This window comes from Lithobates pipiens, unplaced genomic scaffold (assembly GCF_037356315.1).
Source record: "Lithobates pipiens isolate NorthernLeopardFrog02 unplaced genomic scaffold, aLitPip1_a1.2 Scaffold_19, whole genome shotgun sequence".
Lineage (NCBI taxonomy): Eukaryota > Metazoa > Chordata > Amphibia > Anura > Ranidae > Lithobates > Lithobates pipiens.
The window spans coordinates 584,425,347-584,449,787 of NW_027507764.1; the positions used below are offsets into that span (position 1 = coordinate 584,425,347).

The 24,441-nt window shown below is 47.6% G+C and overlaps 1 protein-coding gene across 3 annotated transcripts in view; it reads left to right on the plus strand.

Moving 5' to 3' along the window:
- The window catches only part of LOC143997729 (E3 ubiquitin-protein ligase TRIM39-like), a 59,785-nt gene that overhangs the window by 13,677 nt on the left and 21,667 nt on the right, over window positions 1–24,441 (plus strand). Inside the window, exon 2 of one of the 3 annotated variants that reach the window (XM_077493514.1) lies at window positions 18,634–21,290. The exons of the other annotated variants lie outside the window; for them this stretch is intronic. Within the exon in view, the coding sequence (XP_077349640.1) occupies window positions 18,736–20,310 (1,575 nt within the window). The 5' untranslated portion in view covers window positions 18,634–18,735 and the 3' untranslated portion in view covers window positions 20,311–21,290. Of the gene's footprint in view, window positions 1–18,633; window positions 21,291–24,441 lie in introns of those variants that run through there. 3 annotated transcript variants of the gene reach the window in all.

Consider the following 24,441-nt stretch of genomic DNA (forward strand, 5'->3'; position numbering starts at 1 on the left):
CCGAAGCCCTACCTGCGACAGCCGGCCCGAGGCGTAGCGACAAATTCGACGGGTACAACGACACTCCGACGGCGAAAACCTACGGGTGCTGATGGATGAGAGACGGTTTGTCAAAAAATTGGAGACGAATAACGCGGGAGCTGACGAACAGGCTCACTGCGTCTGGTCTGGATAGTCGGCCCTTGATATCTGACGTATCAGATATCGCGCACTGGAACCGACGAGGAAGGATGGGCGAACGGCTGCTTATATACCACCGGGCTCCACCCATAATTTCAGGCCACCATACTGGCCTTTCTATATATATATATATATATATATATATATTAGCAAAGACCCTGGAGAATAAAATGGCGGTCATTGCAATATTTTATGTCACACAGTAGTTGCGCAGCGGTCTTTCAAACGCAATTTTTTGGGGGGAAAAAATACACTTCACTGAATTAAAAAAAACTAACTAAACAGTAAAGTTAGCCCAATTTTTTTGTAGATTGTAAAAAATTATTTTACGCTGAGTAAATGGATACCTAACAACATGTTACAGTGTAAAATTGCGCACACTCGTGGAACGGCGATAAACTACAGTACCGAAAAATCTCCATAGGCGAAGCTTTAAAAAAATGTTAAAGGTTACCTGTTTAGAGTTATGCCGCGTACGCACAATCAGACATTCCGACAACAAAATCATGGATTTTTTTCCAACGGATGTTGGCTCAAACTTGTCTTGCATACACACGGTCACACAAATCTTTTTTGGAAATTCCGATCGCCAAGAACGCGGTGACGTACAACACGTACGACGAGCCGCGAAAAATGAAGTTCAAAAGCCAGCGCTGCTCTTCTGCTTGATTCCGAGCATGCGTGGAACTTTGTCCGTCGGAATTGTGTATACGCGATCGGAAATTTTCCCGAGAGCGGATTTTGTTGTCGGAAAATTTTGAGATCCAGCTCTCAAATTTTGTGTGTCGGGAAATTTCCGATGGAGCCTACACGCGGTCGGAATTTCCGACAACAAGCTCCGGCCGTGTGTAGGGGGCATTACAGAGGAGGTCTTTTGCAAGAATTATTGCTCTCGCTCTGATGATCGCGGCGATACCTGTGTGATTTGAACACTGTTTACATTTGCGGGCACGACTTATGAATGCTTTTTCTTTGGTGGGAAGGGGGCGCTTTAAAAAAAATTCTGAATTCATTTATTTTTTTTTTTTTTGTGACAGTGTAAAAGAAAAAATAAATCATTTTATCTCTGGAGTAAATACCCTTTTTTTTATACATGAAAATATTCTGCTAGGTTTGCTTGCTACAGCTTGACATTGCATGCTATTTCTCAGTCTGTCTTCTACTAGGACCTGCAGGTCTTTCTCCATCCTCGATTCCCCCCAGAGGTTCTCCCCCTAGTAAGTAAATTGCATTTACATTTTTGAAACCCCAAGTGGATCACGGTACATTTTTCAATATTAAACCTTATTTGCCATGTAGTTGCCCACCTCATTCATTTATTGAGGTCTTCCTGTAAAGTTTCTACATTCTGCTGTGATATTATTGTCCTACTTATTTTTGTGTCATCAGCGAACACTGAGCTTGAGCTATTTATACCAACCTCTATATCATTCCTAAATAAATTAAACAGAACTGGTCCCAAAACAGAGCCTTGGGGTGCCCCATTTTACTACTCCAGACTATTCTCAGCACACGTTATTTATCACCAAGCCTTTGGACGGGCCCCTGTAGCCAGTTTTCTCTCCAAAGAACAAACCCCATGGGCTATGTCTACAGACCTCAGTTTGTAGATTAAGCATTTGTGGGGGACTTCATCAAATGCTTTTGCAAAATCCAAATGCACCACATCCACTTGTTCATGCTGCTTAAACACTGTTTAATAAATGCAACTGTTAAAAAAAAAAAAAAAATTCTTGGATATGGTCCCTTATCCTACCCTCACATTGTTTACATACTATCGATGTTAGACTGACAGGCCTGTAATTTCCAGAAATTTATATCTCTAAGCTTTTTTGAATATTAGTGCGACATGTGCTTTTCGCCAATCGGCTGGTACCATGCCTGTCAGTATGCTGTCCATAAAGATTTGGAATAGTGGTCTGGCTATAACCTGGCTGAGTTCTTTGAGGACTCTCGGGTGTAAGCCATCTAATCCCGGTGATTTCTTTGCGTTAAGATTTTCTAGTCTTTTTTTTTTTTTTTTGGACACTGGCTTCTGTTAGCCACAAGAGCACATCCTGTGATGTGTTACTAACAATACAGTCGTGGTTGTTCTACCCCGCCTTTTCCTGTGTAAAAACTGAGGAGGAGTAAACATTAGTACAGTTGCCTTCTCCCTGTCATCTGTAACCAGCTTCCCTTCATCAACCATTATGGGGCCAATGTGCTCTGACCTTGCTTTCTTACTGTTAATTAAAAAAAGAAAAAATTATTAAAATATATTAACTATCCTCTGCTATGTGTCTCTCTCAGTCTTTTTTTTTTTTTTTTTTAGCCACCCTGATTGCGTTCTTACACTTCTTGTTGCATTCCTTGTAGTGTTGACATGCTGACATTGACCCCATTCACGTTATACTTTTTAAAGGCCATTTTTCTTTCTTTAACAAGACTTTTAAAGCGGAGGTCCACCCTAAAGTGGACCTTCCGCTCATTGGAATCCTCCCCCCCCCCCCCTCCGGCGCCACAATTGGCACCTTTCAGGGGGGAGGGGGGTGCAGGTACCTGTACAGTACAGGTATCTGCACCCACTTCCGGGATAGCTCTCTGCGGAAAGGGGCGTAGATTATGCCCCTTTCCGAAAGTCGCCTGCTGGGAAACACACAGATCCCAGAGGCAGCGGGTCCATCCTTATTGCGCAGCGCGATTCGCGCATGCGCAGTAGGGAACCGGGAAATGAAGCCGAAAGGCTCCACTTCCTGATTCCCATACCCAAGATGGCGGCGGCAGCACCCGAGAGACGATCGAAAGATCGGCTTCGGGTGCCGACATCGCGGGCACGCTGGGCGGGTAAGTGTCCTTATTTTAAAAGTCAGCAGCTGCAGCATTTGTAGCTGCTGGCTTTTAAAAACAAAAAAAGGCGGACTCCCGCTTTAAGTAAGGGTTTTTCTACCCAGGTCTAACCTTCTGTTCTTCTATATTTATTGCACTCACGATACCTTTATTTAATATGTTCCTAATCCTAAGGCCCCTGTCACACGGGACGGATCCGTAATGATCCGCCCCGTGACGATCCGCTTGCTCAGCGGGGATCGCTCCGTTTATCCCCGCTGAGCCGGCGGATGACAGGGCGGTCCTGGCACACTGTGCAGGGACCTCCCTGTCAGATCTTCGCTCTCCTCTATGGGGGATCGGATGAACACGTCTGTCCGTGTTCATCCGATCCCCCTCAGCAGATGGATAGAAAAATAGGATTTTCCTCCGTCTGCAGAATCGGACCATTGTGGAGATGAACGATATCGTGTGTCTGCGGATGTTCATCCGCAGACACCCGCTATCCCATAGGAAGGCATGTATGTCCGTATTTCATCCGCAAACGGATGGAGGAAATGCAGACATACAGTCCGCATGTGTGAAAAGGGCCTTAAAGTGTGGTGCCCCCTAAAAAAAATTTAAAAAAAAATTTAAAAGTCAGCAGCTACAAATACTTCACAGCCGGGCACCCACTACGCATGCGTGAGCTGCGCCGCGTGCCGTGATACGCCGTACAGTCATCTGGGACACGTGACAGGTCCCAGATGACTGTGTGGCGCTGAGGGGAAGTGATTTTACCAGCCCGGGCACTGAATGAGGCAGACTACGAGGGGCCCCATAGCAACAGGCATTTAGTGGTGAGTAAAAAAAATAGTTTTTTTCCAATTTTTTTTTTTTATAATTTTTTTTAGGAATTTTAAGCTATTTTTTTTTTTATTTGTTTTTGGTGGCAACACCACTTTAAGCATTCCCATTTTTTCCCTCCGTGTTCATTGTTTCTAGGGTTTGGCCCCACTTAATATCTTATAGTATTGAGCGCAGTTTAGAAAAGTTGGCTCTTTTGAAATTTTGGTGTTCTTGTACTACCCTCGTTCCTCTTTTTTTTCCCCAAGTTGTCCCGTATTTCCACATCTGCGACCAGATCTGAGTTATTTGTAATTAATAGATCTAGCAATGCTTTCTTTCTAGTTGGGGAATTCACCAAATGGGACATGAAGTTATCCTGCATGACATTTTTTTTTTTTTTTTTTTTTTAAATGAGGGGCCTTTGATGAATGAGCAGTTTCTTCTCTCCAGTCAATATCTGGATAGTTGAAGCCCCCCATCATGATGACATTGCCTTGCCTCGCCCCGTTTCTTACTGTGATAGGAGATCTCACTGCTCTTCTTCCTTCGGGTTGGGGGGCCTGTAACACACCCCCCCCTTATTTATTTCCCACTTGCTTCTTGTCCCCTTTTCTTCTTGTCCCCTTTTCTTCTTGTCCCCTTTTCTTCTTGTCCCCTTTTCAAAGAGGGCTTGAGTCTATTATAGGAGAAAACTGCTAATTCAGTTTTCTGGAGGAGTAGCTCCCCGTGAGCCTGACGAAGCTTAATAAAATTGTGTGTGGTGAGATCCACAGTTTAGCACCGTTCCACAAGCTGTCTTGAGCACTTAAGGGCATGTAGGGTTATTGCCCACTCTTATTCTCTTTATCACTGAGATGTATTCCCCCGACTGACATGTTAAAGGCATCCCATTCTGTCTTGGGTCAACGGTATGTGGTCATGTGATTTTTATTTATCTGTTCCTCTCTAAAGTGTCATTCTGGATTCAGCAAGACCTGTAGTTATCTGCATGAAGGTAAAAAACCTAACGTGTGCAGCAGCCCCCCTTCAGCCCCCCTAATACTTACCCGAGCCCCAGCTCGATCCAGATAAGTGCATGAGAGCAGCGGCTCTCCCGGGTCTCTTTCTTCTCATTCGCTGAGACAGCAGCCAGTGAGCTAATGAGGAGAGAGAGCGGGGGTGGGGCCGAGCCAAGCTCTGTCTGTGAATGGACACACAGGGCAGTTGCTCAGAAGCGAGCCTGCGTGGATGACCCCATAGCAAGCTGCATGTAGCACTGGGCAGGAGGGAGGATCCAGGAGCACCAGCGGGGAGCTGAGAAGAGGAGGATCAGGGCAGCTCTGTGCAAAACCATTACACAAAGCAGGTAAATATAACATGTTTGATATTAGAAAAGAAAACACTTTAAATCGGGGGTCTCCAAACTTTTTAAACAATAGTAGGAAGAATAGTACCCCCTTTATTGGTATCAGTAGGAAGAATAGTACCCAATCATCGGTAGTGAGTGGTACAGAAGCCCATCGTTGGTGTCAGTGGAAGGAATAGTACCCCATCATGGGTGTAAGTAGGAAGGATAGTACCCCATCATGGGTGTCAGTAGGAAGGATAGTACCCCATCATGGGTACCAGTAGGAAAAATAGTACCCCATCATGGATGCCAGTGGGAAGAATAGTACCCCATCATGGATGCCAGTGGGAAGAATAGTACCCCATCATGGATGCCAGTGGGAAGAATAGTACCCCATCATGGATGCCAGTAGGAAGAATAGTACCCCATCATGGGTACCAGTAGGAAGAATAGTACCCCATCATTGGTAGTGAGTGGTACAGAAGCCCATCGTTGGTGTCAGTGGAAGGAATAGTACCCCATCATGGGTGTCAGTAGGAAGAATAGTACCCCATCATGGGTGTCAGTAGGAAGAATAGTAACCCGTCATAGGTGTCAGTAGGGAGAATAGTACCCCGTCATGAGTGTAAGTAGGAAGAATGGTACCCCGTCATGGGTGCCAGTAGGAAGAATGGTACCCCGTCATGGGCGCCAGTAGGAAGAATAGAGCCCCGTCATGGGTGTCAGTAGTGAGAATAGTACCCAGTCATGGGTGTCAATAGGGAGAATAGTGCCCCATCATGGGTGTAAGTAGGAAGGATAGTACCCCATCATGGGTGTAAGTAAGAAGAATAGTGCCCCATCATGGGTGTAAGTAGGAAGAATAGTGCCCCATCATGGGTGTCAGTAGGAAAGATAGTACCCCATCATGGATGTTAATAGGAAGAATAATACCCCATCATGGGTACCAGTAGGAAGAATAGTACCCCATCATGGGTACCAGTAGGAAGAATAGTACCCCATCATGGATCTTAGTAGGAAGAATAATACCCCATCATGGGTACCAGTAGGAAGAATAGGACCCCGTCATGGGTACCAGTAGGAAGAATAATACCCCGTCATGGGTACCAGTAGGAAGAATAATACCCCGTCATGGGTACCAGTAGGAAGAATAGTACCCCATCATGGATCTTAGTAGGAAGAATAATACCCCATCATGGGTACCAGTAGGAAGAATAGTACCTCGTCATGGGTGTCAGTAGGGAGAACAGTACCCCGTCACGGGTGTCAGTAGGAAGAATAATACCCCGTCACGGGTGTCAGTAGGAAGAATAATACCCCATCATGGGTACCAGTAGGAAGAATAATACCCCATCATGGGTACCAGTAGGAAGATTAGTACCCCATCATGGGTACCAGTAGGAAGATTAGTACCCCATCATGGATGTTAGTAGGAAGAATAGTACCCCATCATGGGTACCAGTAGGAAGAATAGTACCTCGTCATGGGTGTCAGTAGGGAGAATAGTACCCTGTCACGGGTGTCAGTAGGAAGAATAATACCCCATCATGGGTACCAGTAGGAAGAATATTACCCCATCATGGGTACCAGTAGGAAGAATATTACCCCATCATGGGTACCAGTAGGAAGAATAGTACCCCATCATGGGTACCATTAGGAAGAATATTACCCCATCATGGGTACCAGTAGGAAGAATAGTACCCCATCATGGGTGTCAGTACGGAGAATAGTACTTCGTCATGGGTGTTAGTAGGAAGAATAGTACCCCATCATGGGTACCAGTAGGAAGAATAGTACCCCATCATGGGTACCAGTAGGAAGAATAGAACCCCATCATGGATGTTAGTAGGAAGAATAATACCCCATCATGGGTGTCAGTAGGAAGAATAGTACCCCATCATGGGTGTCAGTAGGAAGAATAGTAACCCGTCATAGGTGTCAGTAGGGAGAATAGTACCCCGTCATGAGTGTAAGTAGGAAGAATGGTACCCCGTCATGGGTGCCAGTAGGAAGAATAGAGCCCCGTCATGAGCACCAGTAGGAAGAATAGAGCCCCGTCATGGGTGTCAGTAGTGAGAATAGTACCCAGTCATGGGTGTCAATAGGGAGAATAGTGCCCCATCATGGGTGTAAGTAGGAAGGATAGTACCCCATCATGGGTGTCAGTATGAAAGATAGTACCCCATCATGGATGTTAATAGGAAGAATAATACCCCATCATGGGTACCAGTAGGAAGAATAGTACCCCATCATGGGTACCAGTAGGAAGAATAGTACCCCATCATGGGTACCAGTAGGAAGAATAGGACCCCATCATGGGTACCAGTAGGAAGAATAGGACCCCATCATGGGTACCAGTAGGAAGAATAGAACCCCATCATGGATGTTAGTAGGAAGAATAATACCCCATCATGGGTGTCAGTAGGAAGAATAATAGCCCATCATGGGTGTCAGTAGGAAGAATAGTACCCCATCATGGGTACCAGTAGGTAGAATAGTACCCCATAGTTGGTGTGAGTGGGAGGAATATTGTCTTGTATCAGTGAGAGAACATGTGCCCCATGGGCCAGATAAAGGCAAACAAAGGGCCGCAGTTTGGAGACCATTGAGGTAGACGGTTGAATCTCGGGGGTCATATGAAGATCTTCAAATTACAAAAGTAGTGAAGACGACAACGTTTTGTTCTGGCTATTATTTTTCAGAATGCGGATCTTCCTTCCTTACTAGTGATGGACGAACTTCCGACGGGACGTTTCGCGAACGCGAAACGCGAACGGACACAAACGTTCGCGAAAACGACCGTTCGCCGCGGGCTCCATTGACTTCAATGGGAGGCGAATTTCGCAAACCTTTAGGTCGAATTTGCGGCCACGGGGTAATTATTAGGGGGTAGCACGTAGTCCCACCACCTGGACAATAGCATAATACATGTATGAGGTGAATTTGGGATCGATAACTACAAGCATTTTTTTTTTATTTGGGAAATTGTTCTGACAATTCAGGACTATGGAGCTAATGAAGGCAATGGAGGAGAGGGAAGGTCAGGGACCAGGGTAGGCAAACAAGAGGGTGCAGGAGATACAGAGCACTGACAGCAGCACCGTAATACAGAGCACTGACATCAGCACCGTGACATACAGCGCTGACAGCAGCTCCGTGACATACAGCGCTGACAGCAGCTCCGTGACATACAGCGCTGACAGCAGCTCCGTGACATACAGCGCTGACAGCAGCTCCGTGACATACAGCGCTGACAGCAGCTCCGTGACATACAGCGCTGACAGCAGCACCGTGACATACAGCGCTGACAGCAGCTCCGTGACATACAGCGCTGACAGCAGCTCCGTGACATACAGCGCTGACAGCAGCTCCGTGACATACAGCACTGACAGCAGCTCCGTGACATACAGCGCTGACAGCAGCTCCGTGACATACAGCGCTGACAGCAGCACCGTGACATACAGCGCTGACAGCAGCTCCGTGACATACAGCGCTGACAGCAGCTCCGTGACATACAGCGCTGACAGCAGCTCCGTGACATACAGCGCTGACAGCAGCTCCGTGACATACAGCGCTGACAGCAGCTCCGTGACATACAGCGCTGACAGCAGCTCCGTGACATACAGCGCTGACAGCAGCTCCGTGACATACAGCGCTGACAGCAGCACCGTAAGCAGCCCCAGGAGGAAGTCAGCACAGCACAGGGATGGTGTGATCCCCTCATAATAAGAACCCCCAGGAGGAAGTCAGCACAGCACAGGGATGGTGGGAGCCCCTCATAATAAGAACCCCCAGGAGGAAGTCAGCACAGCACAGGGATGGTGGGAACCCCTCATAATAAGCAGCCCCAGTAGAAATATGACACCGCTCAACCTCTTCAAAGAGGAGGGTAGGGGCATATAGTACGGTGTGCTTTTTTGGGTCAGGGAAGTGAGCCAAATGAATTAAGAAGGTCTGTGTGCTTGATTCCAAAAATTGTTTATAGACATATACATGGTCTACTGATCACATGTGTTGAATTCCTCCGAGATCCATGCCTCATTCATTTTTAGAAATGTGAGGTAGTTAACACTGTCGTGAGCTAGGCGAGTACGCTTATCGGTCACAATCCCCCCTGCTGCGCTGAACGTCCTTTCGGACAGGACACTGGATGAGGGGCAAGCCAACAGTTCGATTGCAAATTGGGCAAGCTCTGGCCAGAGGTCAAGCCTGCCCACCCAGTAGTCTAGGGGTTCATCACTCCTCAGAGCGTCCACATCGGCCGTTAACCCAATGTAGTCGGACACCTGACGGTCTAGGCGTTCCCTGATGCTGGATCCGGATGACACCTGTCGATGGGTCGGCTGAAAGAATGACCTCATATCCGAAGTCACCAACACATCTTCAAACCGGCCTCTTCTTGCAGGCGCTGTTGGATTGGTACCCGCAAATCCTTCTCTGGGAGTGGGAATTGCTCCTCTGCCAGCGCACGCAAAAGCAGAATGCAGCATTTCTCGAAGCAAGGCCTGGAAGTGCTGCATTCTGACAGCCCTCTGCGACGGCGGTAACATTTCCGCCATTTTGTGTTTGTACCGGGGATCTAAGTACGTTGCCACCCAGTACTGGTCCTTGACCCTCATGCTTTTTATACGGGGGTCCCTATTAAAACACTGGAGCATGAAGGCCCCCATTTGCACTCAAGCGGAAGGTATGTGGTGGTGGTGGTGGTGGTGGTGTTGTTGGTGGTAGTGTCTTTGGGGGTGCACATAGCAGAGAGTGAAGAAGAGGGTGCAGATCGAGAGGATGAGGAGGGTGCAGAAGAATAAGGCTGAGTGAGCCACTCAACCAAGTCTGGTGCGTCCTTTAAAGTAATTGAACGCACCTTCTGCAACTTCCCACTTTGGCTCAAGGCTGTTGCTCCTGCCCTACCCCTACCACCCCTGCGGAAGGGCCTGCCTCTTCCTCTGCCTGTCATTTTTTAAATCACCCTGTGACAAAACTCTTAGTCCCTATACCGCTGAAGGACTGCTGCAGTATAGGGCAGCGGTCAGCAGTAGTGCACGTCAACCCTATGTATTGTGGACCGATAGCGGTCCTTACAGAACAGCAGACTGTACTGCACTCAGGCCTATGTACCGTAGCACCCTATACCAAGTTACCAGTCCTTATAAAAACTTTTGTGGACCAAGCAGGTTGTGTGTTAGTGTTTAGCAGACTGTGCGTCAGTCCCTATACCGCTGAAGGACTGCTGCAGTATAGGGCAGCGGTCAGCAGTAGTGCACGGCAACCCTATGTATTGTGGACCGATAGCGGTCCTTACAGAACAGCAGACTGTAACGCACTCAGGCCTATGTACCGTAGCACCCTATACCAAGTTACCAGTCCTTATAAGAACTTTTGTGGACCAAGCAGGTTGTGTATTAGTGTTTAGCAGACTGTGCGTCAGTCCCTATACCGCTGAAGGACTGCTGCAGTATAGGGCAGCGGTCAGCAGTAGTGCACGTCAACCCTATGTATTGTGGACCGATAGCGGTCCTTACAGAACAGCAGACTGTAACGCACTCAGGCCTATGTACCGTAGCACCCTATACCAAGTTACCAGTCCTTATAAGAACTTTTGTGGACCAAGCAGGTTGTGTATTAGTGTTTAGCAGACTGTGCGTCAGTCCCTATACCGCTGAAGGACTGCTGCAGTATAGGGCAGCGGTCAGCAGTAGTGCACGGCAACCCTATGTATTGTGGACCGATAGCGGTCCTTACAGAACAGCAGACTGTACCGCACCCAAGCCTATGTACCGTAGCACCCTAGACAGACCAAGTTACCAGTCCTGATAAAGAGCTTTGTGGAACAAGTGAGTTGTGAATGATTAGCAGACTGCAGCAGAAGGGCAGCAGTCAAGTATAATATTCTTTCTATATTTGGAAGAAAGAATATTATACGTGTACAAGCCTATTACCGTACCACTGATACCAGTCCTGAAAAGAACCTTTGTGGAACTAATAGTAACAGCAAGTCTTTAAAATTATCCTCACTGCCTGACACACTGCTTCCTGCCTGTCCCTATACAAATTGGCAAAAAAGAGTAGGCTGGAACGATTAGCTGGAATAGCTCTTTTGTGGACCTGATAGTAACAGCTAATGATGATGATGATGATGATGATGAAGAAAGACTAATCTGGCTGAGCTGTCCCTAAAATAGCAGCATACAGCGCTCTGTCCCTTTATCTAAACTGACAAAAGAAACTCAGGCTGCTGACCTAACACCTATACCAGTCCTGAAAAGAACTTTTGTGTACCAAATAGCTAGTGTTTTCTCTGTCCCTACTCCACACAGGATCCTTTCCCTACAGTGACAGAAGAAAGAATGTAAAATGGCCACCGGATCGGGTGTATTTATAGGTTAGGGGGAATGTCCAAGTGTCCATGAGCTGTCATGTCTCAATTGGTTGTCCTGTAACACATGATAAACGTGTCACGAAAGGTTAAAGTTCTTGTATACATTAAACACGTAAGTCCGCCGGGGCGAACGACGGAAAAAGGCGTTCGAACCCGCGGACGGCGAAAGTCGGAAATTCGCCGCGAAACGACCGCCGGGCGAAACGTTCGTCCATCACTATTCCTTACATAAACAAACATCGATCTATCTTTTACGCACACGGTACGGCGGCACAGTGCAGACATTTTGGCCACGGCTGTCACCTGGTTGAGATGCCGATCGAGCGAATGCTGTAGATTAAGGAATATATTTAGGGAGCTGCATTGTAAAACTGTTATGGCTGCTTACAAATCATCTTCTATCACCATGTACATCAGTTCAATACATATCGGTGAGGCCGTTTCTCCGGAAGCCTCTTCTCAATGGACTCTTTGCCGCTCTTCCAGACGACGTGCCAATAACATCAACTGGACAGATGAGATGGAGATTGAAAAGCCTCACGTTTTCATTACTAGACGAGAGTCATACGGCATTATAGATGCAGGGCAAGGAGTCCCTTGTATAGCGCCGGGGGAGGGGCCATCATATATTTTCACCATCTTTCTGCTGGTGCGGAAAACACGAGGAATGAGCTCTGTGCAAACATGGACTGAAAAATCCAATCATAAATTCTGATTATTTTGCTACTAAACTTCTACATGTGATCTTATTATGGGAGGAATAGTGCCCCATCATTGGTGTTAGTGGGAGGAATAGTGCCCCATCATTGGTGTCAGTGGGAGGAATAGTGCCCCATCATTGGTGTCAGTGGGAGGAATAGTGCCCCATCATTGGTGTTAGTGGGAGGAATAGTGCCCCATCATTGGTGTCAGTGGGAGGAATAGTGCCCCATCATTGGTGTCAGTGGGAGGAATAGTGCCCCATCATTGGTGTCAGTGGGAAGAATAGTGCCCCATCATTGGTGTTAGTGGGAGGGAATAGTGCCCCATCATTGGTGTAAATGGGAGGAATAGTGCCCCATCATTATCAGTGGGGAGGAATAGTGCCCCATCATTGGTGTAAGTGGGGGGGAGGGAATAGTGCCCCATCATTGGTGTTAATGGGGGGGAATAGTGCCCCATCATTGGTGTCAGTGGGGGGAATAGTGCCCCATCATTGGTGTCAGTGGGGGGAATAGTGCCCCATCATTGGCGTCAGTGGGAGGAATAGTGCCCCATCATTGGCGTCAGTGGGAGGAATAGTGCCCCATCATTGGTGCCAGTGGGAAGAATAGTGCCCCATCATTGGTGCCAGTGGGAAGAATAGTGCCCCATCATTGGTGTCAGTGGAAAGAATAGTGCCCCATCATTGGTGTCAGTGGGAGGAATAGTGTCCCGTCATTGGTATCAGTGGGAGGAATAGTGCCCCATCGCTGGTGTCAGTGGGAGGAATAGTGCCCCATCATTGGTGTCAGTGGGGGGAATAGTGCCCCATCATTGGTGTCAGTGGGGGGAATAGTGCCCCATCATTGGCGTCAGTGGGAGGAATAGTGCCCCATCATTGGCGTCAGTGGGAGGAATAGTGCCCCATCATTGGCGTCAGTGGGAGGAATAGTGCCCCATCATTGGTGCCAGTGGGAAGAATAGTGCCCCATCATTGGTGTCAGTGGGAAGAATAGTGCCCCATCATTGGTGTCAGTGGGAGGAATAGTGTCCCGTCATTGGTATCAGTGGGAGGAATAGTGCCCCATCGCTGGTGTCAGTGGGAGGAATAGTGTCCAATTGTTGGTGTCAGTGGAAGAGATGGTTCCTTGTATCAGTGGGAGGAAAAGTGCCCCAAGGAATAGATAAAGGCAAGCAAAGGGCCACATCTGGCCTGTGGGAAACAGTTTGGAGACCCCTGCTTTAAATAGTAAACCACCTGCCTGTACGGTTTTCCTCTAGTCCAAGTTGGCCAATTCTCCCTCATTAACAGTGTCTTGCTGCCTGGTAATTTGCATTGCTGTATCTCCAGCCTCTTAATTCATAGAGTAGAATAAGAAGTGGCCAGCACATAGGTGTTTGAAGGGGGTGTGCAGGTGTGCCTGGGCACACCTTAATGACTGTGTGATGCCGATTTCCCCCTACTGCATGCCCCCCCCCCCCCCCCCCACCGCCCCGTCCTTCCTGATGCCTTCCCTCCTCTCCCCCCTGCTGCTGCGGGGAAGTTTCAGGGTGGAGAGCAGGGGAAGGGGCTAGTAAATATGTAAATTCCTGGCCCCTTCCTTTTGTAAATTAACACACCCTATCCCCGCTTTACGGGATTTAATTTTTTATCATTGGCATACGTTCCCCCAGGGCAATGCCCAGCTTCTCATGTCTTTTCTTACAGTTTGCCTATTAGCCCTAAAATGGCAAGAAATAGAACAGGATTTGCCCTCATAGACTGCAATGGGGATTCGCATCCAAGTTTGCCGGATTGTTCACCGAGCCCTTGGTGAATCGAACCCAGGCAAATTTACCCGCTCCTAGAACAACAAGAAAAAGTGTGCGCAGGTCTAGTGCATTATCCTCAATAAGTCTTTAATATGTAAAAACAGTAATGGCGTGTACACACAAGCGGATTTTCCGTCGAATTACGTTCCGTTGAATTACACTCAAGCTTGGCTTGCATACACACGGGTCACACAAAAGTTCGCTGAACTTTTGACCGTCAAGAACGCCGGTGACGTACGAACACTATGTCGAGCCGAGAAAATTTAAGTTCAATGCTTCCGAGCATGCGTCTAATTGTTTCCGAGCATGCGTAGGAATTTTGCGCGTCGGGATTGCTACAGACCATCGGAATTTCCGAAACGTTTTCCGTCGGAAAAATTGAGAACATGCTCTCTCAAACTTTTGCTGGCGGAAATTCGGCAAGCAAAAGTCCGATGGAGCATATACACGCGGTCGCATTTTCCAATGAAAAGCTCTCATCTGTCTTTTGCTGGCCGAAATTCCAATCGTGTGTATCATACTCACAATTGGACGCAAGCATCCCAACTTTTCATAAATCAACGGCAGCTTTAAGATCCATGATACATTACCATGTGTCACACAGCAGATAAAATTCACTCAGTACAGTAGGCTGACGTGTTTCGAGGACTTGCCTCTTCCTCAGAGCCTCAGGTTGACTCTGAGAAAGAGGCAAGTCCTCAAAACACGTCAGCCTGCTCTGCTGCTGGATTTTACAGTGGCTTGAAAAAAGAATTCACACCCCTTGACATTTTCCACATTTTGTCAACCAAAAACGTAAATTTATTTTATTGGGATTTTATTTGATAGACCAACACAAAGTGGAACATAATTGTGAAGTGGAAGGAAAATAATAAATGTTTTTTAAATTTTTTTTTTTTTTTACAAATAAATATGTGAAAAGTGTGGGGGGGCATTTGTAATTGGCCTCCTTTACTCTGATACCCCTAACTAAAATCTAGTGCAAAAGACTTGAGACCGGGGCGGAGGTTCACCTTCCAGCAGGACAACGACCCGAAACATCCAGCCAGAGCTACAATGGAATGGTTTACATCAAAGCATATTCATGTGTTAGAATGGCCCAGTCACAGTCCAGACCTAAATCACATTGAGAATCTGTGGCAAGACTTGAAAATTGCTGTTCACAGACGCTCTCCATCCAATCTGAGCTTGAGATATTTTGCACAGAAGAAGAATGGGCAGAAATGTCCTCTCTAGATGTGCAAAGCTGGTAGAGACATCCCCAAAAAGACTTGGAGCTGTAATTTCTGTGAAAGTCAGTTCTACAAAGTATTGACTCCGGGGGGCGCCATACAAATGTACCCCTCCCCCCCCACACTTTTATTATATTTATTTGTAAAAAATGTTGAAAACCTTTTATCATTTTCCTTCCACTTCACAATTTTATGTGCCACTTTGTGATGGTCTATCACATAAAATCCCAATAAAACACATTTATTTTTGGTTTTAACATGACAAAATGTGGAAAATTTCAAGGGGTATAAATACTTTTCAGGGTGCTGTATCTGCTGTGTGACCCGATGTATCGTGTGTCTAAGCCCTTGTACACACGGTCGGACATTCCGACGGAAAATGTCCGATCTGACCGTGTGTGGGCTTCATCTGACTTTTTCCGTTGGAATGTCCGACCAACAAATTTTGAGAGCTGGATATAAAAATTTTCCGACAACTTGATCCGATCGGACTTTGTCCGATCGTTTGTAGAGAGTTCCGATTGGACAAAGTGCCACGCATGCTCAGATCAAATTCCTAGACCAAAGCTATTGGCTACTAGCCTGAACGTAGTCCCGTCGTAACTAAATAACGTCATCACGTTATGAACGATCGGATTTTCCGACAACTTTGTCTGACCGTGTGTATGGAACACCGGTTTCGGACAAAATCCTTCTGACAAAATCAGATGGATTTTGTTGTCGGAATGTCCGACCGTGTGTACAAGGCCTTAAAGCTGCGATCGATTTATGAAGAACCGTGATACTTGCGTCCAATTGTGAGTATGATATGTAGCGCCGGCTCCTGAATAGCACGATCGATGTTTTTGAAAGTTAAGGTTACATCTAAACTGCAGTTTGGTTTGGGTACAATTGTTCTAAATTTGGACCTCAGCATCAGTCTGACTGGACTATAGGATGTTCAGCCTGGCCACAGGGGGCACTGTCTCTTCTGGCAGGCATGGAACCACAGTCTAGTTGGGTGCTTTAGGTTTACTCTCTCTCGGACCCCTCCCAGTGGGAGTGTCACTCTTGCTGTGCTTTCGGGGAGAGGGTATTTAAGATGCAGATGTCACGTGGTTCGGGGGTTCCGGTCCAGAAGGATGTTCTGACTCCATGGTCCTGGTCCTCCTGACCAGCCCCCAGGAAGGCTATGGCCTGGGGTGCGGATCCACCTGACTTGTTGTCTCGGGGCTGGCTAGCCCGAGGCAAGGAAACTAAAGGAGGATTCCAAGGTGGTCCAGTACCACGGGAACCCCTAGACACAGATCAAGAAGGAGACGGTAACGGTAAGCCCAATCAAACCAGCAGCTCCTTCGGGGGTCAGTGCTACAGATACTTAGGCTGCTTTCACACTGAGGCGCTTTAGCGCTTAAAATTGCACTACATAGCGCCTCTCCTCTCACTCCAGTGTGAAAGGCCAAGTGCTTTCACACTGGAGTGGTGTGCCCTGTCAGAATGCAAAAAAAAGCCCTGCAAGCTGCATATTTGATGGGTTAAAAGATCCCCGCTAGCATCCGAAAGGGGGCGCAAAAATGACGGTAAAGCGCAGCTAAAAATAGCCGCGCTTTACCGCCGACGCCCCCAACGCCCCAGTGTGTAAGTAGCCTTACTGTTTTTACCTATTAAAGACTTATTTGCAACAATGCACTAGGCCTGTGCACCCTCTGTTCTGACTTCCCCAGTCTTTTTGAGGACAGCAAGTCAAGGAATATCCATACAAGCCAATATGGGAATATACACCATATTGGCAAAAGTATTGGGACACCTGCCTTTACACGCACATGAACTTTTAATGGCATCCCAGTCTTAGTCCGTAGGGTTCAATATTGAGTTGGCCCACCTTTTGCAGCTATAACAGCTTCAACTCTTCTGGGAAGGTCGTTCACAAGGTTTAGGAGATGTGTCTATGGGAATGTTTGACCATTCTTCCAGACGAGCATTTGTGAGGTCAGGCACTGATGTTGGATAAGGAGGCCTGGCTCAAAGTCTTTGCTCTAATTCATCTCAAAGGTGTGCTATCAGTTTAAGGGCAACACTCTGTGAAGGACAGTCATGTTCCTTCACCCCAAGCTCGCTCATCCATGTCTTCATGGACCTTGCTTTGTGCACTGGTGCACAGTCATATTGGAACAGGAAGGGGCCGTCCCCAAACTGTTCCCACAAAGTTGGGAGCATAAAATTGTCCAAAATGTCTTGGTATGTGGACGCTTTAAAGTGGTTGTAAACCCTTACAAACCACTTTGACCTACAGGTAAGCCTAGATTAAGGCTTACCTGTAGGTCCAAGAAATATCTCCTAAACCTATATGGTTTAGGAGATATTTGCCCGAAAACAGGCACCGCTGTCCCGGCGCATGTGCACTGAGCGCGGCATTCTCAACGATGGAGCTGCCGCGCGTGTCGGCTCCCATGCGCATGCGCGGGAGTGACGTCATCGCGGCTTCGCCGAATGAAAGCGGCGGAGCTGCGAGACCCCACCAAGAAGATGGATGCGGCGGACTACAGGGGACAGCGGCGACTTCGCTGGCTCCTGTGTCAGGTAAGTGACACATAATGGACTACTATGCGATGCATACTACGATGGACTACTATGCGATACTATGCTTTGCCTTTGCAGGGAATGAAAGAGGAAGTAAACCCATCAGGGTTTACTTCCTCTTTAAGAGTTTCATTGACTGGAACTAAGGAGCCAAACCCAACCTCTGAAAAACAACCCCACACCATAATCCCCCCTCCACCAAATGATTTGGACCAGTGCACAAGGTCCATAAAGACATGAATGAGCAAGTTTGGGGTAGAGGAACTTGACTGGCCTTCACAGAGCCCTGACTTCAACCTAGTAGAACACCTTTGGGATGAATTAGACTACAAGCCAGGCCTTCTCAGCCAATATCGGTGCCTGTCCTCACAGTGCCTGACTCTCTTCTGGAAGAATTGTCAAACATTCTCGTAGACACACTCCTAAACCTTGTGGACGGCCTTCCCAGAAGAGTTGAAGCTGTTATAGCTGCAAAGGGTGGGTCAACTCAATATTGAACCCTACGGACTAAGACTGGGATGTCATTAAAGTTCATGTGCGTGTAAAGGCAGGCGTCCTAATACTTTCCGCAATATAGTGTAGATGACTACCTCTCTTTGGGCCCACTTCCAAGCGTAGGAGATTTATGTTAGCTATTTACTGTCAAGTTACCCATTCCTAGGCATGACTATGAAAGCTTATCCTGTACTTGGCCTGGCCCTGGCTTATCCTGGCCCTGTCTGTTACTTTTGAAACGGCATCTCATGTTTTGTAATCTGTTCTGATTAGTTATGCTGTCAAAGCTGTCCTTCAATTTATAGACATTTGCTTTATCCATGTGCTTCCTACAGATTAAAGCTGCAAGACCAGCTTGAGCAGAGAAACGTGAGACACTGTTTGGATTCTCCGTGCCGGAAACTTTCCATTTTTTATTTTCACTTCTGTCGTCAGCCATGGCATCTGATAATCTGAGAAAGGAGTTAGACTGTTCCATCTGTCTGAACATTTATACCGATCCCGTAAACCTGAGATGTGGACACAACTTCTGCCAGATTTGCATTGCGCATGTGTTGGATACACAGGAGGGGTCTGGACGTTTTTTCTGTCCTGACTGCAGAGAAGAGTTTAGGGATCGGCCTGCACTACAGAGGAACATAACACTGCGTAACATAGTGGAGACTTTCCGGTCTACTCATCTAGATCAGGAGGAGACTGGAATCTTCTGTACTTACTGTATTCACTCTGCTGTACCTGCTATTAAATCCTGTCTACATTGTGAAGCTTCTCTGTGTGATAATCACCTGAGAGTCCACAGCAAGGCACCAGAACATGTCCTAACTGATCCCACCACTTCCATGGAGAACAGAAAATGCTCCATCCATAAGAAGATCCTGGAGTATTACTGTACTGAGGACTCTTCCTGTATCTGTGTGTCCTGTCGGCTGGATGGAGATCACCAGGGACACAAGGTGGAGACTCTAGACGAGGCCTCCGAGAAGAAGAAACAGAAACTGAGCAATGTTCTTCAGAAACTGATCACAGAGCGAGAGGAGATGGAGAAGAGACTCCAAAATCTGCAGGAACGCCGACAAAAATCAAAAGAAAACGTTGACTGTGAAAGAAAGAGACTCTCTACCCTCTTCAGAGATCTCAGGAGAGAGCTGGATGACCTGGAGAAGAGGGTCCTGAGGGAAATCCACAAGCAAGAAAAACAACTCTCACTTTCATTGTCTGATATGATCCATCAGCTGGAAATAAAGAAGGAGGAACTGTCCAGAAAGATGGGTGACATTAGGGAGCTGTGTAACATGACTGACCCACTGACTGTCCTCCAGAAATCAGACACAGGGGACTTGTGTGATACTGAGGAGGTATCTACTGAGGACAGAGAGAGACATGGTAGACTCCTCCATGACGGAAGGGATCTGGATGTGGCTATGATCTCACACACATTACACACAGGGTTATCTGATATGGTAAAATCGGTAAATGTATGCTTCAATATACAAGAAACTTCAGGCATTTTACTGGATATAAACACAGCCCATAATTATCTAAAGATATCGGATGACATGAAAACTGTATCCAGAACCGATATAAAGCAAAATCTTCCAGAAACATCAGAAAGATTTCAGACATACAATCAGGTATTAAGCAGCAGGAGGTTTTCCTCCGGGAGACACTATTGGGAAGTGGATGTCGGTCAGTCGGAGCGATGGGTAGTTGGAATGTGTTATCCTAGTATAGACCGGACAGGAGAGCAATCGGCAATTGAATTTAATAGCAAGACTTGGAGTTTTCGCAATTTAAATAATCGGTGTTCAGCGATTCATAATAGGGAAGTAACCTTGTTACCTGACAATATCTCCAGTAACAGAGTCAGGATCTATCTGGATTATGAGGCCGGGCGGCTGTCCTTTTATGAGATGTGTCACCCGATCAGACACCTCCACACCTTCACCACCACCTTCACTGAGCCCCTCCATGCTGTGTTGGGTCTAGGAATAGGCTGTCTAACACTTTTGTAAACAGAGTTCATTGATGCCTAGATGCTCAGGCCAATTTGAACAGCATCAGTATGAGTCAAGTAAAGGATAATCTGTCCATAGATGGATCGAAATTTGGCCAGTTCAGCAGAGACCAAACAAATTATGATCCACATGTGTCCATTCAACTTTGATGAACCATCTTGTTGGAAAATGTTTCTTGATCAGTCAACTGCAGCCAATTGCCTACAGCTGCTGATCAGTATATTCTGATAGTGGGGAGGATCCCTCCATCCACCTCGCTTGTGTGGATGGAGAAATCTGTTCTTTTTTGTTTTCGTGCAGTCTGTGGGCTGATCAAACAGAAACAGACATCCATGGTTTAAGTTTAAGAATATATAAGCCATTAATTTTAGTAGTACACTGTTCTTAAAAATGGCCTTGTAGACGCTCAAAGATGAAAAGAAAATATCGTTAACATTTGCATCTATTTTTTTTAGTTGATATACTTCTTTTTTTTTAATAATGCAAATGTATCTAACAGTTACACTATTAAAAAGATAGAGGTGAAGAAACCACTGCAGTCTAAAGGTGGCGCTGTTGTTCATTTGCTGGCTGGTGTCTGTCATTTCTCTCATTGAAACCTCCAACCTCCAAGCCTCTGATGGTTAGTGAGGACCCCGTCTGTCACTGACAGCTGGGATTGAAAGTAGGCAGCAGAGCACAGTGTTGGTAGTTGCCTTTTAAAAGGGGAACGTTGGTAAAGTGGGTGTAAAGGTAGAAGGTTTTTTTACTTTACTGCATTCTTACATAATTTTTTCCCATTTGTATAGTGGTGTAAACTGTCTATTCAAGTAACTTTTTATGTTTTATGTTCTTGTTTTTTAACTGGCAGTTGTACATATTATTTTGTAATTAGGCCGCAATAGTTTACAGAATGTCCATACCAAAGTGTATGTAAATTAAGGCATGGTATAAAATAGGAATGAGGTTCATGTAATAAACATGGTGAGATGGAGGAACCCAAGAGCCTCGTGTATAAATTGTTCCAAGAATGACCCATCTGCTTTTACCATACCAACTGTAGTAGGCATGGGCCTAGCAATAGTGACCCCACCCATGTTCCAGGGGGCCCGTGTGGCCTCCCAAGTGGCATATTATCCATGGGTGCAAAATGTGCAGTGTACCCATTGATGAGACAAGCCTGAGGTTTGCAGCTGTGCCTATCACTGCCCGATCTCTGGCTCCTGTCACAGACGATCCTGGGTGACTTGCTTCTCAGTCACACAGAGATCTCTTGCTGGGGCTTCAGGTGGGTGTCTGGGGGTGGGGACTGCATCTCGGGGGGAGGGGGGCACTGATGACATCCACTGGAGCCCTGAGAAGGAAAGGAAAATCTGCCATCTCAGTGACAGAGAGATATGATGCTGAGGTGAGCCCTGTGAATTTAGGGAGTAGGGGAACTTGTACAGACTGGAGGGGGGACTTGTGCAGACTGGAGGGGGGACTTGTGCAGACTGGGGGAACACTGAGGGAGGGGGCTTGTGCAGACTGGGGGGAAACTTGTGCAGACTGGGGGGGGAATTGTGCAGATTGGGGGACACTGAGGGAGGGGGCTTGTGCAGACTGGGGGGCTTGTGAAGATCGGGGGGACTTGAGCAGACTAGGGGGGAATTGTGCAGACTGGGGGACAATGAGGGAGGGGGCTTGTGCAGACTGGGGGGGGGACTTGTGCAGACTGGGGGACACTGAGGGAGGGGCTTGTGCAGACTGGGGGGGGACTTGTGCAGACTGGGGGAACACTGAGGGAGGGGGCTTGTGCAGACTGGGGGGGGACTTGTGCAGACTGGGGGAACACTGAGGGAGGGGGCTTGTGCAGACTGGAGGGGAAACTTGTGCAGACTGGGGGACACTGAGGGAGGGGGCTTGTGCAGACTGGGGGGGAAACTTGTGCAGACTGGGGGGGGGAATTGTGCAGATTGGGGGACACTGAGGGAGGGGGCTTGTGCAGACTGGGGGGGGCTTGTGAAGATCGGGGGGACTTGAGCAGACTAGGGGGGAATTGTGCAGACTGGGGGACAATGAGGGAGGGGGCTTGTGCAGACTGGGGGGGGGACTTGTGCAGACTGGGGGACACTGAGGGAGGGGCTTGTGCAGACTGGGGGGGGACTTGTGCAGACTGGGGGAACACTGAGGGAGGGGGCTTGTGCAGACTGGGGGGGGACTTGTGCAGACTGGGGGAACACTGAGGGAGGGGGCTTGTGCAGACTGGAGGGGAAACTTGTGCAGACTGGGGGACACTGAGGGAGGGGGCTTGTGCAGACTGGGGGGGAAACTTGTGCAGACTGGGGGACACTGAGGGAGGGGGCTTGTACAGACTGGGGGGGCCTTGTGAAGATCGGGGGGACTTGAGCAGACTGGGGGGGAATTGTGCAGACTGGGGGACACTGAGGGAGGGGGCTTGTGCAGACTGGGGGGCCTTGTGAAGATCGGGGGACTTGAGCAGACTGGGGGGGGAATTGTGCAGACTGGGGGGGGAATTGTGCAGACTGGGGGACACTGAGGGAGGGGGCTTGTGCAGACTGGGGGGCCTTGTGAAGATCGGGGGACTTGAGCAGACTGGGGGGGAATTGTGCAGACTGGGGGGGGAATTGTGCAGACTGGGGGACACTGAGGGAGGGGGCTTGTGCAGACTGGGGGGCCTTATGAAGATCGGGGGGACTTGACCAGACTGGGGGAGTTTCTGCAGACTGAATTGGTGGACTTGTGCAGACTGGGGGGGGGGGGGGGGGGGTCAGTGGGAGTATCTTGGCGCTCGGTGGAAAATATCATTTAAAGTTGATACCTTGACCACTACCAAGAGAAAACACCTGAGAGCTTCAACATATAAAACAATCATATGAGTGCAAATATGCAGGGAGAAGCTTGTAAATGTCAGTAAATGCACCAACTGTCAGTTTAATAGAAGCAGGAAGTCGTCCGTCAGTAAAATAAATGATGACATCTTACAGGAGGAGATCTAACAGGCCCCATGATGGTCTCTCTGAGACAGTTTATTATCTGATTAATGTTTAATTTCAGATATCATCATTTCATTATGGATGCCCTTTCATAATAAAGAACATGTTATTACATCTAGGTGATGGTCTATATACTGTATCTGTATAAATTCACCAATATAAATGTCAGAAGATATTATTGTGATGTGATGGTTGATACTCTGTGACAGTTGATGGCTGTACGGGTTGAGGGATGGTAAGAAGGGTCCAAGGGAAATATGCCCCCTTATGTAGGGATGCATTCTCAAACCCCTTTTTTTAAGATCTCTTGCTGAATACTGGGTTCAGCGACTTCCTATATTGCATTACCTGCCAGTCACTCTGTTGAGAGAGCTCCAGAGTCCTTTGATGGAGGTGGATTCAGGGGGTTCTCTATCTTGTTAGATGACCAAACCATAGTGATCTTGCCATCAATGCTCTGAACCAGGTTCAGACAAGATACCTGAGCTCTGTCCTGGAAAGGTTCTTAAGAAGTCCTCCCCTCTAGAGGAGGGAAGCTAGGGTGTGTGTGTTTGCAAGCTGTGTGCCTGGATTGAGGTTCCAGGGTAAATGCCATGGCTATACAGGGCTGGACTGGGACAGAAATTTGGCCCTGGACTTTGTCCAGACCGGCCCACTTACATTTTGAGTGTCCCATCACCAGCCCACTTACATTTTGAGTGTCCCATCAGCAGCCCCTTTACATCAGAGTGTCCCATCAGTACCCCCTTACATCAGAGTGTCCCATCAGTACCCCCTTACATCAGAGTGTCCCATCAGTACCCCCTTACATCAGAGTGTCCCATCAGTACCCCCTTACATCAGAGTGTCCCATCAGTACCCCCTTACATCAGAGTGTCCCATCAGTACCCCCTTACATCAGAGTGTCCCATCAGTACCCCCTTACATCAGAGTGTCCCATCAGTACCCCCTTACATCAGAGTGTCCCATCAGCACCCCCTTACATCAGAGTGTCCCATCAGCACCCCCTTACATCAGAGTGTCCCATCAGCAGCCCCCTTACATTTTGAGTGTCCCATCAGCAGCCCCCTTACATTTTGAGTGTCCCATCAGCAGCCCCCTTACATCAGAGTGTCCCATCAGCAGCCCCCTTACATCAGAGTGGCCCACTGAG